Below are 16,786 nucleotides of genomic sequence, written 5' to 3'. Positions count from 1 at the left end.
CTCTCCATTCCCACCACCCCCACCCCCATCCAGCCTCTGGTAACTACTCTCTGCTTCTTTAAATTCTCGTGTTCTAGATTCCACATATAATAAGTGAGAACATGTGGTATTAGTCTTTCTGTGCCCAGCTTATTTCACTTAGCATAATGTTCTCCAATTCCATCTGTATAGTTGCAAATGGTAGTTCTTTTTTTTTTTTTTTTTTTTTTTTTTTTACAGCTGAATAGTATTCCCTTGTGTATATAGCACAGTTTCTTTTTTTGTTTTTTGTTTTTTGTTTTTTTTTGAGACAGAGTCTTGCTCTGTTGCCCAGGCTGGAGTGCAGCACGATCTAGGCTCACTGCAAACTCTGCCTCCCAGGTTCATGCCATTCTCCTGCCTCAGCCTCCCAAGTAGCTGGGACTACAGGTGCCCACCACCATGCCTGGTTAATTTTTTTTATTTTTGTATTTTTAGTGGAGACGGGGTTTCACCATGTGAGCCAGGATGGTCTCGATTCGATCTCCTGACCTTGTGATCCACCCACCTCGGCCACCCAAAGTGTTGAGATTACAGGCGTGAACCACCACGCCCTGCCATATACCACATTTTCTTTATCCAGTCATCTGCTGCCATGGACATTTAGGTGGATTTTATAACTTCCCCTGCCAGTTATTGATTCAGGAATGGGCAAGTAACTGGCCCAATAAGGACAGATTTGCTGAAGGCTTTGGGAAAAGTTCTTCACTCTTAAAAGGGCAATGGGAAGCCAAATTTGTTTTTCTCTCATGAAATATGAATGAGGAAATGTAATGTATTCATTCCTACTGTTGGCCGTCTTATAGCTAACGTGAGAATAGTCAGCTTGAGGACACAAGCAACATACTGAAAACACAGTTATCTGTGATTTACAGAGAAAAATGGAGCCAGTGTCTGGATTCGATCAAGTCTAAAGTCTCCTCTAACTGGAGCCTTCTACTTAGTAAGTCAATCACACTGTTTATTGTTTGAAGAAGTTAGTCTTATTTCCAAAAGCCTCCTCCTAGCTGATAAAGCTGGGGCAGCACCATGCTGTCCCAGAGTTGTTCCGTCACCCCTCTCAACTTTTTTAGGGCTTGTGGGAGTGAGTCAATGAGATGGCCAAGCACAGTGGGTCATGAGATGGCACTGTTTTTGGTAAAAGGTAGCTTCCAACTCACTTCTGACCTTCCCTCTGGTTTTTGACACTGTAGAGAAAGAACAATAGACCACTGGGTACTGGCTGGTAGATAAGGAATCATCGGCATGGATGCTTAACACTAGGTTCTTTATCTGTGCAAGAATATGTGTTCAAATCATTGAACTTCACAGCGGTTATTGAAAGTGTGAGTTTATCTATGGATGAAATATTTTTATAATGTTTGTTCCTGTGTTTGTCTAAGCATATGGATATGAGGGTGTGCTATGTCCATGGTTGAAAAAGTGTGATATTGGGGGGCTGTTTAGCTCTGCCACTTCTCTATGTTGCTCTGAGGGTAGCTAACTCAGCGTGACCTGGCTGATTGGTACTCCCATCCCTCCTCTCTCTTCAGGTGGCTGGTTAGCCCCCTCACTCCCCACATTCCCCAGCTCCTCTTCAGCAGCAGTGGAGCAAAGCCAAGGAGATTTCAATAGATATCTATGTATAACTGGTAACAGAATTAGCATATTACTACTACATGGCCCCCAACAGTTTCTAGGGTGACTTAAAGATCACCTTCCCAGTAGAGTAGACAGTGCAATAATATAGGTGCTCCTTAGTTTTTTGTGAATTCTGAAAAACCTGTCACAGATGAGGCCAGGTTCTCCAGCTTGTCCGTTCTTTGGGATTCTATCTCTCCCTATATTTGAGCAGAGGCAGCTCCATGCAGGGTCACTGTGTATAAATGCTTACATCCAAGAGGAACTCCACCAAGACATCAGCTGCAAACTCGCCATCAAACTCTATTGTGCGATCACCCTTAAGAATATACAGGCTTCCTTCTTCATCAAAACCTGTAAGAAACAAAGAGGCCCACAGAGAAGGTCATCCTGATGTAGGAAGAGCGATTGCATTGGCTGAGGTCTGGCTCAGGGTTTCTGGGTGACAGTGGGGTCAGGATTAGTGGAACTAGCATTAACCCAAGAAGCAGTTGCCTTGAAATAACACTTTTGAAGAGCTCCTGAAGTGGACATTTAATTGGAAATAGTCAAGAACAATTCCAGCTGGATTTTGACTTAAAAGAAAAGTCTATTCTCCACCCCACCACTTCTTTAGTTTTCCAAAAATACAGCTGATCCCATGTCATTCTCCTTATCAAAGACTTGTAATGGCCACTGCCCACCTGACTCCTTAGCCTTGCGTTATACTCCCTCCAAAATCTGTTTCCAAATCTATCCCTTTCATTCTCCCTTGGGTAGACCTGTACTCCGTTGAGAACTGCTCTCTTGTCTCTTGTGTGACTCCCTTCACTTCCTGCCCACATGCTTGTATGGAAAGGTGAGTAAAGGAAAAGTCATCAAGCATTATTCTCTAGACTTAGTTTTTCTTGTTCCCCCAGCCTGGAATGACCTCCATCTTGGTTAGCTTCTTCAGGTCTCAGCTTAGGATTCATTTTTCTTAAGAAAGGTCACTTCAGTCTCACTGAGCTCATGCCATTATTGATCTTTCTTCAGCTCAATTTATAGATCTTCACTATCACAGTGAGTTCTCTGAGGGTAGGATCATTGTCTTCTTGGTATCCCAGTGCCTTGTACAGAGCCTGTGTACATCAGCAACCCATTAATACATGTGGCCAGGATGGACAGTTTGCTTTCCTGTTCCAGTTGAATCCCACACATCTTCTTTATCCAGTTGGCTGGTAGATGTTGCAAGGACAGGCTCAGCGTCTTCTTATTTTGCTGCCCTTTAGCACCCTTGGTCTGATGTTGTGTACCTTAACAAATGCTTGTTGGAAAAATGCATTTTCCTCCTTAGGAATGTTAAATAACCAAAGCTGGCATTTAGTCCAATTGCATGGCATCCTTAATTCCTTAGATTGTTGTAAAACTCTATTAGCTGGAGAAAGTTTTCTCCAAATGAACTCTTCTGCAGAACCTCCAGGGACAGGAAGGCTGGACTGCTGCCTGCTGTGTCCCAAGGCATGCATGAGGTATAAGGAGCCTCTGGCACATGGGCGGGAAATGGTGGAGGCACCATTTGTAAATCAAAAGGAGCAATGTGCCAGGTATTCATTTTGTTTGTTTGTTTTTTGAGACAAGGTCTCCCTTTGTCACCCAGGCTGGAGTGCAGGGCCATGATCATGGCTCCTGCCTCAGCCTCCTGAATAGCTGAGACTACAGGCATGTGCTACGATGCTGGCTAATTTTTCATATATACGTATATATGAAAAATTATATATTTTTTATATATATGAAAAATTATACATTATGTATATATATACACACACATATTACAAGCATGAGACACCGTGTCTGGTCCTGCCAGATTTTCTTGATATCAATGATGGCCAAGCTCAAAAGGTGCCCTAGGGAACATTGGCCAGTGTCCTGCTGTTGGATTTTGTCTTGAGCAAAACCACAGTAAGAAGGCTACTGCAATTGTTCAGGCACAACTTGATAGAGGCCAAAATAAGGCAAATGGAAGAGGAATGAAGATGAAGGAGCAGGTTCACAAAATACCTCCACTGTCCTATAAACCCCCAGGGATCAAATAACCAGAAGGAACCTGCCCCAACTCTTCCAAACTGAGCTTGTTTCAGTGTATCAAGCCCCATCATATTCCTTGCTAGTCTATTTTTATGTATACTTGCCCAGCTTGTCCACCCAAACTTTTTAGATCACTGGGACACTAGTATTTTTCTCTAACTAAATTTGCTGGAAATTCTCCCAAATTCAACTTCTCATTAAACCAATGGGAAGGCATCAAGAGACTTCTGGGGGAGGAGACAGAACTCATTAAACTGTTTGTTTGTTTGTTTGTTTGTTTGTTTTGAGATGGAGTCTCACTCTGTCCCCCAGGCTGGAGTGCAGTGGTGTGATCTCGGCTCACTGCAAGCTCTGCCTCCTGGGTTCAAGCCATTCTCCTGCCTCAGCCTCTCAAGTAGCTGGGACTACAGGTGCCTGCCACCATGCCCGGATAATTTTTTTGTATTTTTAGTAGAGACGGGGTTTCACCATGTTAGCCAGGATGGTCTCGATTTCCTGACCTTGTGATCTGCCCGCCTCGGCCTCCCAAAGTGCTGGGATTACACTGAGCCCAGCCATTGAACTGTTTTTGACTCTAGGGAAAGAGTTTAACATATTTTGCTCCCATACTCAAGGGAGAAAAATATCCCTCAACATGTCTCCAGGGAAAGAGACATCCCAAGCATTCTTTATTTTTATTTATTTATTCATTCATTCATTCATTCATTCATTCATTTATTTGAGACAGAATCTCACTTTGTTGCCCAGGCTGGAGTTCAGTGGCACAATCATGCAGGCAGAAGTCACGGCAATCTTGACCTCCCTGGCTCAAGCCATTCTCTCATCCCAGCCTCCCAAGTAGCTGGCACTACAGGCACACGCCATCATGCCCAGCTAATTTTTAAAGTTTTTGTAGAGATGAGGTTTTGCTATGTTGCCCAAGCTGGTCTCAAACTCCTGGGCTCAAGCAATCCTCTGCCCTTGGCCTCCCAAAGTGCCCAGACATTCTTAATAACTCATTATCATTGTATAGTCCTAAATAGTTTCCTATAATTTAAATCTTTTTTTTTTTAAAAAAGGCTGGTCTTCTTGAAAATAAAATAGAAAAGAGTTGTCTGTAATTTTCCAAGATAATGGACTTTTATGTACCTGAAGGTATTTATTGAGCCACCACTAATCTTTTTTTTTTTTTTTTCTGTACTTACTACTCCAAATCCAGTTAACCTTTCTTCAAAGATCCTGTTTTATAACTCGCTATTTTTTTAATAGCCATTCTTCACTGGTCATGCAGAAAAAGCCAAATGGGCAGTACATGTGTGTCAGTGTTTGAAAATCAGAGGAGTGGGCCGGGAGCTGTGGCTCACACCTGTAATCCCAGCATTTTGGGAGGCTGAGGCAGGCAGATCATTCGAGATCAGGAGTTCAACACCAGCCTGGCCAACATGGTGAAACCCTGACTCTCCTAAAAATACAAAAAAAAATGAACTAAGCATGGTGGCGTGTGACTGTAATCTCAGCTACTCTAGAGGCTGAGGCACAAGAATCACTTGAATCCAGAAGGCAGAGGTTGCAGTGAGCAGAAATCACACCACTGCACTCCAGCCTAGGTGACAGTGAGACTCTGTCTCAAAAAAAAAAAAAAAAAAAAAAAGAAAAGAAAAAGAAAACCAGAGGAACTACCCATATTCTCTCTCTTTGGGATTACAGGGTTGTGAATCCTGAAGTGCACTGCACTTAAGCATGACATATCGACACTAGAGAGTACAACTTCCATGTGCAGTCACTTAACCATACCTCACTTACGTCCTCCCTGTCATCCTTGGTGATAATGCCCAACTGGGATTTAGCCTTAAATTTAAAAAGCACTGTTACCCTGGCATTATTACTATTAATGCTGTCTTTTGTTGGCTGCTTCAGCTGCAAGGCAACGAAATAATATGTGATGAAAGAAGAGAATTTTTAACTCTCTCAGAGAGATCACCACAGTGGTGAGATAAGAGAAACTGGACTTTTAGCTTGCTTTAGAAGCTGAAAATAAAAGCTTGACTTTTTAGCATCAGTTTCTCCAGGAAGAAACTCTCTTCATTGTACTGATACAACAATCTCTTACATGATTAATGTGAAACCATTCAATTCAGGCCTATATTTGCTTTTACGAAACTCTTCTCCAACCAAAGATGAAGGTATGCAGGATCGTTTTACATATTTTAAAAGATAGTCCGCTTATGCTAGAATAATTGCAACTGTACTTTTCCTTTTGCAAGACACATTTGTTTCTTTCCCACATACAGTATCTCAAAAATCACACTTACCCAGTTTCTTGGCAAGCTTGGCTTCTCTCTTGGCATCCACCATCACAAAGCCTATAGCTTTATGTTCAAGGACCTGGGCCACAAGCTGAAGAAACAAATGGAAAGATGAGTGTGCTAAGGGCAGAAAGATGGTAGAATATATTACAGGATTACTATCCTCATGTATCAACGGAAGGGTTTCCTCTATACTTTCTGTTACTATGTGACCAAGTTGAGCAGCAGCAAAGGAAATGTATTCTTGACCCCTCAGGAGAAGGATGATTCAGGAGAATGCTGAGAATCAAGGAGGGAAAATCTGAGGAGCAGACCTAAGACAAAATTTGGAAGAATATATCCACTGTCACACACCAGTTTCTGCTCTTGGAGTAGATAAAACCTGGATCGGGAGAAAGAGGAATCAGGAAGGAAGCATGGGTGCCTGACGAGAGGCCCTGAGCCTTTCTCTAGCTGCCAAATATACCTGGGGTAGAGTGGGAACACAAGAGGACCTAAGAATAAAGGAGGCCTATGTCCTCAATATCCAAGCATTGCCCTCAATTCCCCCACTCCTGGGCTTGTGAAGTAGGAATGCCCATTGGGTGAATAGACCTGAGATGTCTTCTCAAGGTTCCCTGAAGCACACTGAGACTAGTAGATTATTGGGGGTCAGGGGTTCGGCTCCAAAGGCCAGGAGGATGCAGCAGTGTCCTAGATGGACAGATAGCTGAAAACGTCTCTGGGTAGACACCGGCATAGATGGTGACACCAAGCACAAGATTGGCATTATGTTAAGCTTCCTGCAATGCAGATATGAGCAAGTAGGGAATACTTGCTTACTTCAGGACTGAGACCTTATTCTTGCCATCTGTTTGAACAGGGACTTGAAACAGAAACAGAATGGAGATGCTACCAGACAGATCATGAAATATTAATACTACTTTTTTTAGTTAAACTTAAAAAAAAGATAATTGTAGATTAACATGCAGTTGTGAGAAATAATGCAGAGAGATATACATTTTATCCAGTTTCCCTCAACAGTAACATCTTGCAAAACGGAGGTACAATGTTACAAACTGGATATTGACATTGATACAGTTAAGATACAGAACATTTCCATCACCAAAAGGATCCCTCTGTTGTCCTTCATGGTCACACCCACTGGTTCGTGTCCCCATCCCCTCTTTTACCCTGGACAACCACTAATTTGTTCTCCATTCCTATAATTTTGTCATTTCAAGAATGTTATGTAAATGGAATTATATAGTATGTAACCTTTTGAGACTGACTTTTTTCACTCAGCATAATTATGTAGAGACTTGTCTAGGTTTTTGCATGTATCAATATGCTGTTTTTTTTTTTTATTGCTGAGTTGAATGTATGGTATGAATGTACCATAGTTTATTTAATCATTCACTCATTAAAGGATATGTGGGTTGTTCCCAGTGATTGGCTAGTATGAATACAGCTGCTATAAACTTTTGTGTGTAGGTTTTTGAGTTAAATATTAGTCTTAATTTCTCTGAGATAAATGTCTAATAGTACAATTGCTGGGTTGTATGGTAGTTACATGTTTAGTTTTTAAAGAAGCCGCCAAACTATTTTTCAGAGTAGCTGTATTATTTTACCTTCCCATGAGCAAGGTATGAATAATCCAGTTTTTCCACATCTTTGTCAGGACTTCATAGCATAACCATTTTTCGTTTTAGTCATTCTGACAGGTATGTAGTGCTATCTCATTGTGGTTTTAATTTGCATTTTCCTACTGGCTAACAATGTTGAGCATTTTTAAATGTGCTGATTTGCCATATGTATGTTCTCTTCTATGAAATGCCTGTTCACACCTTTTGCTCATTTTTCAACTGGATTGCTTTTTGGTTGTTGAATTTTGAGAGTTTTTTAAATACCAGTCCTTTTTCAGATATATGCTTTACAAGTATTTTTTTTACTCTGTATGTGTGTTATTTCATCTTCTATTTTATTTGGAAAATAATAATTCTACATATCCATAGGGTACCCAGTGATGTTTTGATTCATATAATGTATATTGATCAGATCAGGGTAATTAACATACCTATCATTTCAAGTATTGATCACTTTTTTGTGTTGAGAACATTCAATATCCTAATTATTTCATCTTCTTAACAGGATCTTTCACAGAACAAAAATTTTCAAATTTGATGAAGTCCAGTTGATCACTTTTTTCATTCATGGATTGTACTTTTGATGTTAAGTCCAAGAACTCTTTGTCTAGCCTCAGATCCTGAATTCTCCTATTTTTTCTAAAAGTTTTATAGTTTTTCATTTTACATTTAAGTTCGTGATTCACTTTGAGTCAAATTTAAGATAGGTTGAGGTTTTTCTTTTTTTGTCCAACTGTTCCGACATTTTTTGGTGAAAAGGCTGTCTTTCATCCATTCAATTGCTTTTGTACCTTTGTCAAAAATCAGTTGGCATATTCATGTGGGTCTATTTGTGGTTTCTCGATTCTGTTCCATTGCTCTATATGTCTGTTCCTCTGCCAACACCACATAGTCTTGATTGCAGTAGCTAGGATCAAGTATATCTGAAAGCAGGTAGACTATCTCTTTTCACTTTATTCTTTTCTTTTTAAACTGCTTTAACTATACTAGTCCTTTAGCATTTTTGTATAAACTTCAGAATAATCTTGTTTATACATACAAAAAAACTTACTAGAATTTTGGTAGGAATCGCATTAAATCTGTGTATCAACTTGTGGAGAGTGACATATTTACTATGTTGAGTCTTCCAATTCATGAATATGGTATGTTTCTCCATTTATTTGGTCTTCTTTGGTTTCTTTCATTAGCACTGCATAATTTTCAGCCTACAAGTCTTGCACACATTTTGTTAGATTTATATCTAATCAGTTAAATTATTTCAGCTACTGTAAATTGTATTGTATTCTTAATTTTTATGTCCATGTGTTTATTGCAAGTATATAGATATACAATTAATTTGTTTATGTTAATGCTAAACTCACTTATTAGTTCTAAGAGGTTTTTGTTTTGTAGATTCCTTGAGATTTTTCTAGGTAGACAATTTTGTTACCTGCAAATAATTTCTTCTTTTTTAAGCTTCATGCCATTTTATTTCTTTATGTTTTCTTACTGCACTGGTGAGAACTTCTAGCACTATTTTGAATAAGAGTGGTGGTAAGAATACCTTGTTTTCTTAAATTTTTTATTTGTTTGCCAGTCGTAGAGGTTTGTTCATTTTTCCTTTCAGTTCTATCAGTTTTTGCTTTGTGTATTTTGCAGTTCTATTGTTTGGTCCAGACACGTTTAGGATTTATTGTCTTCTTGATGGTTTGACCCCGGGTCTGTTTGGCTCTACAACTCATACTATAAATCCCTCTACTTTCTTTTCTATGTTTGTTTCTTTCATATCTTCTTAATTTTTATGTCTTCCTTTCATTTTTCCCAGTATCTGTGTCTTTTCCTTCAGAGTTCCTCTTTTGAACATCTTGAGGTTTTTCTTTGCATATTCATTCTTCTCTCCCACACCTTTTCATCTGTTCCCAGCCTCTTTCTTTCTCTCTGGCTTCTAACCATTTCCCTTCCTCGAAGAGCAAGGATTGTGAGCAGAAGCACCAAGAGCAGCTCTGAGGAGTACCTCTGGTGGTTGGGGACTGGGGGGTGGGAGTGGAATGGCAGGTAACAAATGAGCCAAGCCCCACCCCCACCCCTCATTCAGTTTTCTCTTATTTCTTTTATTTTGGCTGGAACTAGGCAAAACTTGGGATGAAAGGCATCATCAGTGTTTACGTATGACTCATCTTGAGATTTTCTGCAGTGCCCAAACAGACCAACCTTTCTGCAAGTCACTTGGCTTCACTCTATTTCATTTAGTCTGTTAGACAAGGCCATTTTTTAATGACTTTTCTGGTTTCCAACATAAGCCCCTGTGTTCTGTTTAGTGCTGTCAAAATCTTAAGTTAAATGCTCCCTTGTGTATCATTCAGAGTCAGTAATGATGGGACCTAATGGCTTTGTGGTATAGTAAGTTTCCTTACTCCTAGTACATGAGCCTCTGACAGTGGTTCTTAAACTTCAGTGTGCATAAGAATCACCCAGAGACTAAAGTGGGGCTTCCTGGGCCTCAGCACAAGAGAGTAGAAAATAGACCTGGGTGGGGCTCAGGAATCTACATTTTTATAAACCACACTACCACACCCCATTATTCTAACACAGCAGATCTCAAACCACACTCTGAAAAACACTGCTATAAATGATTGTCAGCACATCCAAAGTGATATGACACAGTGCTCTTCTAACCGCTGGGCTCTTTAAGCCCCTCTACCTTTGGCATAGGAGAGAAGTATTCATAATAGTAAGAATAACCAATGACATAAAATAAGAAATTAACTCTGAGAATTAAACAGATAATTTAACTCTGATCTCTCCTAGGTATGCACTACCATGTTTTATTTGGTTTTAGGTAGATCCAAATGTGTGCCTCTTGTAGGCATGTAAAGCATGGCCTTCTGGTTATCTTATGGATATTTATATGTGATTTTTGAAGATTTATGAGTGGGAGGTGCTATCTCAAATGAACTCGATTCTTTTTTCCTGATTCCCTGGTTGACTAAATACAGCCAATCACTGTCCTGTGCTATAGATGGAGAGACAGAGCAGGCAATAACACATGGGCCAGGATCCCATGGCTAGCTGAGACTTTCCCACCTCCTCTTGGGCTCCGTTTGTCAAAATCCCTCCAGAATTCCCATCACTCTTGCCTCCCACACTGATAAGACCCAAAGCCTGCCCACTTGAGTTCTGTGATCACTGCCATCAGTCCTAGCAAGTCTCCTTCATGGGAGCCAAGGGTGCCAGGTAGGTGACTCCTGACATGGCCGCCAGGAGCCTCTGCTGGGCTAGTGGGGCAGGCAGGAGTCTGTCTACCTCTCATATTTGGCTTGGCCTTGCTTCCACCTTTGCTTTGGCCCTAAATCTCCAGCTCACGTGTTCCCTTCTCTCCTGCAGCCTAGTCTCACTGCATTCTCAGGTCGCTACCAGTCCTGGCCACCCTTGGTTGCAGAGCCCAGCTCCAGGTTCATCTTTCACCCCATTCTCCTCTCTGGAACTCCAAAATCCCCTCACAAGGGCACAGTACTCTGGCACTTATTGTGTAGTCATTAGAGTTATGTATAGTCTCTACATTGTGACTCTTTCCTCCATAAGAAGAAGGACCCTGTTTTGTGCTTCTTTTGTATCTTGCAGTTTCTTGGAGACACTCAGCATACTTGTGGATGAATGGGTGGATTGGTCCAAGTACTTCACAAGTTCAAGGGCCTTGTGAGCCAAGGGGTTAGAGGCAATTGTCATCAAATACAGTGACAAAGAGTTACATACATGAGAAAAAAAGGTAGAGTCAATATATCTCCTAAATTCCCAGAAAACTAGTACAGACTTTTCAGACAGGATTGCAATTTTCTCCTGTTGATGTACAACTGTTTCTCTGCTGGTTTGTTTGGTTGGTTAGTTACCTCTCAGATAGTGCATCCTAGCGAATGTGGTTATCTCTTATCAGTTGGTTATATACAGCCTCTGGGCATTGGTCAGTGCTCATTCTTTCTAGAAACATTACGATTTGTTTTAACCATTGCTGATTCTTTTGAGTACAAAAAATGTTTTTTAAAAGTTCTTTTAAGGTCCTTAAAGTTTTGTTTTGTTTTGGGACCTGTTCTCACTCCTTTTCCCATGCTGCAGTGCAGTGGCACAATCACGGCTCACTGAAGCCTTGACCTCCCAGGTTTAAGCAATCCTCCCACCTCAGCCCCCTGAATAGCTGGGACTACAGGCCTGCACCAACACACTTGGCTAATTTTCTAAGTTTTGTCGAGACAGGGTTTTGCTTTGTTGTCAGGGCTAGTCTTGAGCTCCTGGGCTCAAGTAATCCTCCCACTTTGGCCTCCCAAAATGTTGGAATTACAGGCATGAGCCACTGCGCCCAGCCTAAAAAGTTCTATTTAAATAATATGCATAATTCAATAGGAAAGAATTGGATATTTATAATATAGCTTTACTCTTGTTAAAAGATTGTATACTGTAGGTATTTATCGCACCACTGCTACCCCTGTAATGACAGGGTGGATCCAAGCAGATCTCGTCTTCGAATGAATAAATGACTCATGGATACTATGTCCCAGTTGTTAAGTGCACAGGGCTTGGAATCAGAGACCTGGATTTTTGACTTGTCCACAAGCCTGTGCTGTGACTCCAGTGTAAAAAGTGGACAATACCAATATCTATTCAATGGGACTGTTTTGATGATTAACTGAAATAATGCATGTAAAGTGCTTGGCACAGTTCTTGGCATGCAGTAAGTGCTTAGTAAACATTAGATTTTCTTCTTAATATTATGACAGCTGGCTAGGGTTTTGGATTTTGTGCCAATTCAAAAACGCCATAGTGTAAAGTATTGCAATGGAAAGAGAACGATTATTAATTGAGAACCTACTGTGTTAACAAAAATGTGTAAGACACATGTCAGCTCCAAGGACCTTGTGATTTAATGAGGTAGGAAATTCATTTAAAAAATAGCTCTAGGGCCGGGCTCGGTGGCTCATGCCTGTAATCCTAGCACTTTGGGAGGCCGAGGCAGGTGGATCATGAGGTCAGGAGATCGAGATCATCCTGGCTAACACAGTGAAACCCTGTCTCTGCTAAAAAAAAATACAAAAAAATTAGCCAGGCGTGGTGGCAGGAGCCTGCAGTCCCAGCTACTTGGGAGGCTGAGGCAGGAGAATGGTGTGAACCCTGGAGGTGGAGCTTGCAGTGAGCCGAGATCATGCCACTGCACTCCAGCCTGGGCGACAGAGTGAGACTCCGTCTTAAAAAAAAAAAAAAAAAAAAAATAGCTCTAGGTGCCACAGGAATAGGACAAAAAACAAGAGCTATGGAGACTGAGAGAGTTTGTGGGCTGGGAGGTCAAATCCTGCAGAGCCCAGTGGGCTGTGATGAATACTGTGGATTAAATTTCCATGCACTCAGGATGAACCTAAATCCCTAACATGGCCAAGAATGTCCTGCACTCTTAGTTCCACCTGTCTTTCCAGCCTCATCTGGGGTCACTCTGTTTCTTGCTTAATACAATTGTCTTCAGCTCCTCAAAACATCAAGCTTATTCCCGGCTCAGGTGTTTGCACAGGATCACCTCCTTCAGCTGTGCTCTCAAGCCCTAGGCCAGTTGAAGCTTCAGCTTCTGGCAGGGACACCTTGTTCTAACTCACACAAAGGCACCAACACATGCTCTGCTTCTACACACACCCTTCACTCCAAATAGAATTCCTTTTCCCCGACTGTTTGCTGGTTTCTACTTTCCTTGAAGTCTACATTTAAACATCAGTTCCTCAAAAGGCATTCCCTGACTCCCAATCTCAATTTTTCCCTTTTTACCCTTGATTGTATCACCCCATGCTTTTCCTTTGCAACCATTTCACAGTTGCAAGTGCACATTAATTTATATGAGTCTTTGTCTAGCAATTGTCCATGTTGTAGCCTGTAAGCTCTATGTCCATGTCTGTTTTTCTCCCATGCTATCTCTAGCACCTAGCATAATACCTGAACAGATCAGATCTCAAAAATAAAAAATAAAAAAAATAAAACCAGTAGTTTCTTCAGTAAATGAATGAATGAAGAGGGAGGCTGTTTAGAAAAGGGGAGGCCAGCTAGACCTTGGAGGAGGAGTGTGTGGATAGGCGGAGGGGGGCTGCAAGGGCATCCCATGAGGAAGAAATGGTATAAGAAAAGGTTTGCAGGTAGGAATGTGCAGGGGTGTGCAGGAGAAGAGGCTGACCTACTTGAGCAGTGGGCTTATTTGGGATGCTGAAAGAAGTCCTGTGTTAAAATCACATTAGAAAAAAAGTGTGAAGGACTTAACTACCAGGACTGGAAGCTCTGATTTGGGGGTTGTGTGAGTAGAAGAGTAATATGACTAAGTTGTGTTTGGCAAGAGTGGATCTGAGTGTGTAGAGAAGACAGAAAGGAGAGTGGAAAGGAAAGGCCACCAGTTGGGAGGCTGATGTCCTAGTCTGTGTGAGAGATTCTCTGATCTCAGACCAAGACAGTGTCAGTGGGAGAAAAAGTGACTCATGCAGGTGGTGCTACAAGGTGAGAATCAGTCAGACCTGGTAAGTCTTCCTTGGTTTTGGAGAGAAAAGGGAGAGAGATCAAAGAAGAGGGAGGAGGCACAACAGTTTGAGGGTCTCCCATGAGGAAACGAAGTGGAGGACACACAGCGATGGCAGGAGAGCATGACAGAACTGGGGAAGCTTCTCAGCATGGATTCAGACCCAGAGAGTTCACAGTCACGGCAGTCCAGCCCAGACCCAGAGGTGCTGATCTAGGGCTCAGGGGAGAGGTCCCGCGTGAGAGGTGAAGGCTTGAGGACAGATGACATCTTTGGGAGACGAGTATGAGAGAAAGCCACAGGGTCAAAGGCTGGCTGGCTCAGAAGGAAGAGCAAGAAGCCTACCCTGGAAGCAGAGCGGAGCTATGGGAGAAGTGCGGGGAGAGAAAGGATCCTGGTGTCATGACTTCAGAGTCACAAAGGAGCGGGTGGTCATATCAAATGTTGCAGGGAGTCAAGGAGGGGTAAGACCCCCATGAGGCCTCTCATCTCAGGACTGGTAAGTCACGGGTGACCTTTTAGAGAAGAGCTGAGACAGAAGCCAAAGCACTGGGAGTTAAACCGCTGGGTGGGTGGCAAGGACATGTTACAGCAGGTGTGGCTCGCTTATTCAAGGCATCACACAAGAGTGAGAGGGGTGCCCCGTGCTGCGTGACTGCCCGCCCCTGAGGCTCCCAGGGCAGCACATCCAATACCTCCATAAAGACCCCACCCAATCCAGTCTCTTCCTAGGACTTACCAGCTCTAACCCAGGAAAGACAGGAAGAAAGTTACATTTGTACCATTTCCCAAGAGCTGTCTTTGTAGAGGAGAAAGACTAATTTACTACACAGTCAGAGGGAAGATGAGGAGGTGGAGGGTCATAAAGAAAAAGGAGGTGGTTACTTGTTGAAAGGAGGTGGGTGGGGATTACTTTCTGCAGGGCCAAGAATCTGAAAAAAAAAGTTGAGCCTCGGGGAAAATGTCACAGATCTCTGCTCCAAGTGATTGTCCCTCAGGCCAGTCATTAAAAACACCCTGGCTGTAACCCTGCTGTTTTCATGTAAGCCAAGAGCCAAACGGCTGTTTGTACCCACTGTCCCTCATGCCATCTGGCAACATGTCAAGCAATTCAACAACTGTGTGTCCTCCCCTGAAATCAGAGAGCTGACGTTTCTCTCCGGTAATCTCCTGTCACTTTCTGCCGCCCTCAAAGTAGGCCTGAGCTATGTATAGCTGGGCAGCTGGCATGTGATGTGTTCACGAAGGAGGCTGGCTCAATGAAGGGACAGCTATTTTACGGGATTCAAGCGCGTATCGGGGGCCTCTTTAGGGCTGGAATAGGTGGCCTCTGAAAGAGCCTTCGGGGAGAGGGAGGCTGTTGATTGCTTTTTTTGGCATTTTGGACTATCACGTTGGTCAATGCCAAGGAAAAGACCCAAGGGAAGATGCTATGTATTTTTTCCACCCCACAATTCTGAGAGGCTATATAACAACAACAATTTTAAAAAAGCACTTACTGGGTGTTTACTATGTGCCAGCTATTGCTCCAACTGCCTTACAAGAATTATCTTATTGAATCTCTACAAAATCCTCATGAGGTAGAGGCTTGCAGATGAGGAAATAGAGGCACAGAGTGGTTAACCAACTTGCCCGGGGACACACAGAGCTTAAGTGACCCAGCTAGGATTTCAACCCTGACACTCTGGCTCCAGAGCCCAAACTTTCATCCATTACATTTTGTTCCTATACCTTGGCCTCTGAGGGACCTGGGCCCAAATCCTGGCTTTGCAACTTACCAGCTGTGAGACTCTGGGCAAGTCACAACTTAACTGATCTTCAATTTCCTTATCTAAAAAAATGAGATCCAATCTCACAGGAGTATCATGTATACAAGTACGTAGTGAAAGTTCCCTACCAATTAACTACAGGGCAAACCCCACTACACTAAGTCAGTGGTTTTAGAACCTGGGTGCACACCAGCATTCCCTGGAGGGGCAGCCAGTAAAAAGAGATTGCTGGGCCCGCCCCAGAGTTTCTGATTCAGCAGGTCTGGGATGGTACCCAAGAATTTGCATTTCTGCCCGGGTCCCAGGTGCTGCTGAGGTTGCCAGTCTCGGGCCCACACATTGAGAGCTGTGGCTCTTCCGGTCTCTAACACAAAATCACAATCTTTTATTGTGCAGCATTTTGCCATGTCCAAACTGACAGAATGAGGGAAGCTGTCCCTGAAGGCCAGGTTTGTTTTGTTTTATCTAAAAATATTATTGCAATGGAATTTCTAAAGAGTGAATTTGACTGACGTGGGGCAAGGCCATGCCCTTTTCCAGTTTTTCTCAACAGAATTCTGTGCCCCAGAGCCTGTGAAAATGCAGTCTGGAAGCCGAGGCCCTGACCTCCTCTGGCAGTCCCTCCCTCCAACGCTCCTTGGGAAAAAGTTCCACATGATACTCAGTGCTTTCTGGAGCCAGAGAGATCACCCCTTTTTAAACTAACCTTCATTGGAGGTTGGTACACCTCATTTTCAAAAGGGGGTGGGGTGCTTCCTCTCATGGAGAGGCCTCATCAATGTAAAATAATGATTGAACGAAGAGATGCTTGACTTATGGTTTCCACAGTGCAATAAGCAGAAGAGGAATCTGTCCCTGCTTGGCTGAACTTTCTGAAATGTCTGACTAGTGTTTATTTTGATAGCATCTGCT

General features: G+C 42.4%; 1 protein-coding gene across 1 annotated transcript in view; it reads right to left on the bottom strand.

The window, feature by feature from the left end:
* The window catches only part of CASQ2 (calsequestrin 2), a 69,370-nt gene that overhangs the window by 38,692 nt on the left and 13,892 nt on the right, over positions 1-16,786 (bottom strand). The window contains exons 2-3 of the mRNA XM_032154894.3: positions 5,976-6,060; positions 1,892-1,992 (exon numbers count right to left, since the gene is read on the bottom strand). Coding sequence (XP_032010785.1) covers positions 1,892-1,992; positions 5,976-6,060 — 186 coding nt within the window. The remainder of the gene's footprint in view (positions 1-1,891; positions 1,993-5,975; positions 6,061-16,786) is intronic.

This window comes from Hylobates moloch, unplaced genomic scaffold, assembly GCF_009828535.3.
Source record: "Hylobates moloch isolate HMO894 unplaced genomic scaffold, HMol_V3 SCAFFOLD_5, whole genome shotgun sequence".
NCBI classification, from domain to species: domain Eukaryota; kingdom Metazoa; phylum Chordata; class Mammalia; order Primates; family Hylobatidae; genus Hylobates; species Hylobates moloch.
The sequence above is the reverse complement of the archived record's forward strand: the minus strand, read 5'-3'. Positions and strand labels throughout refer to the sequence as shown.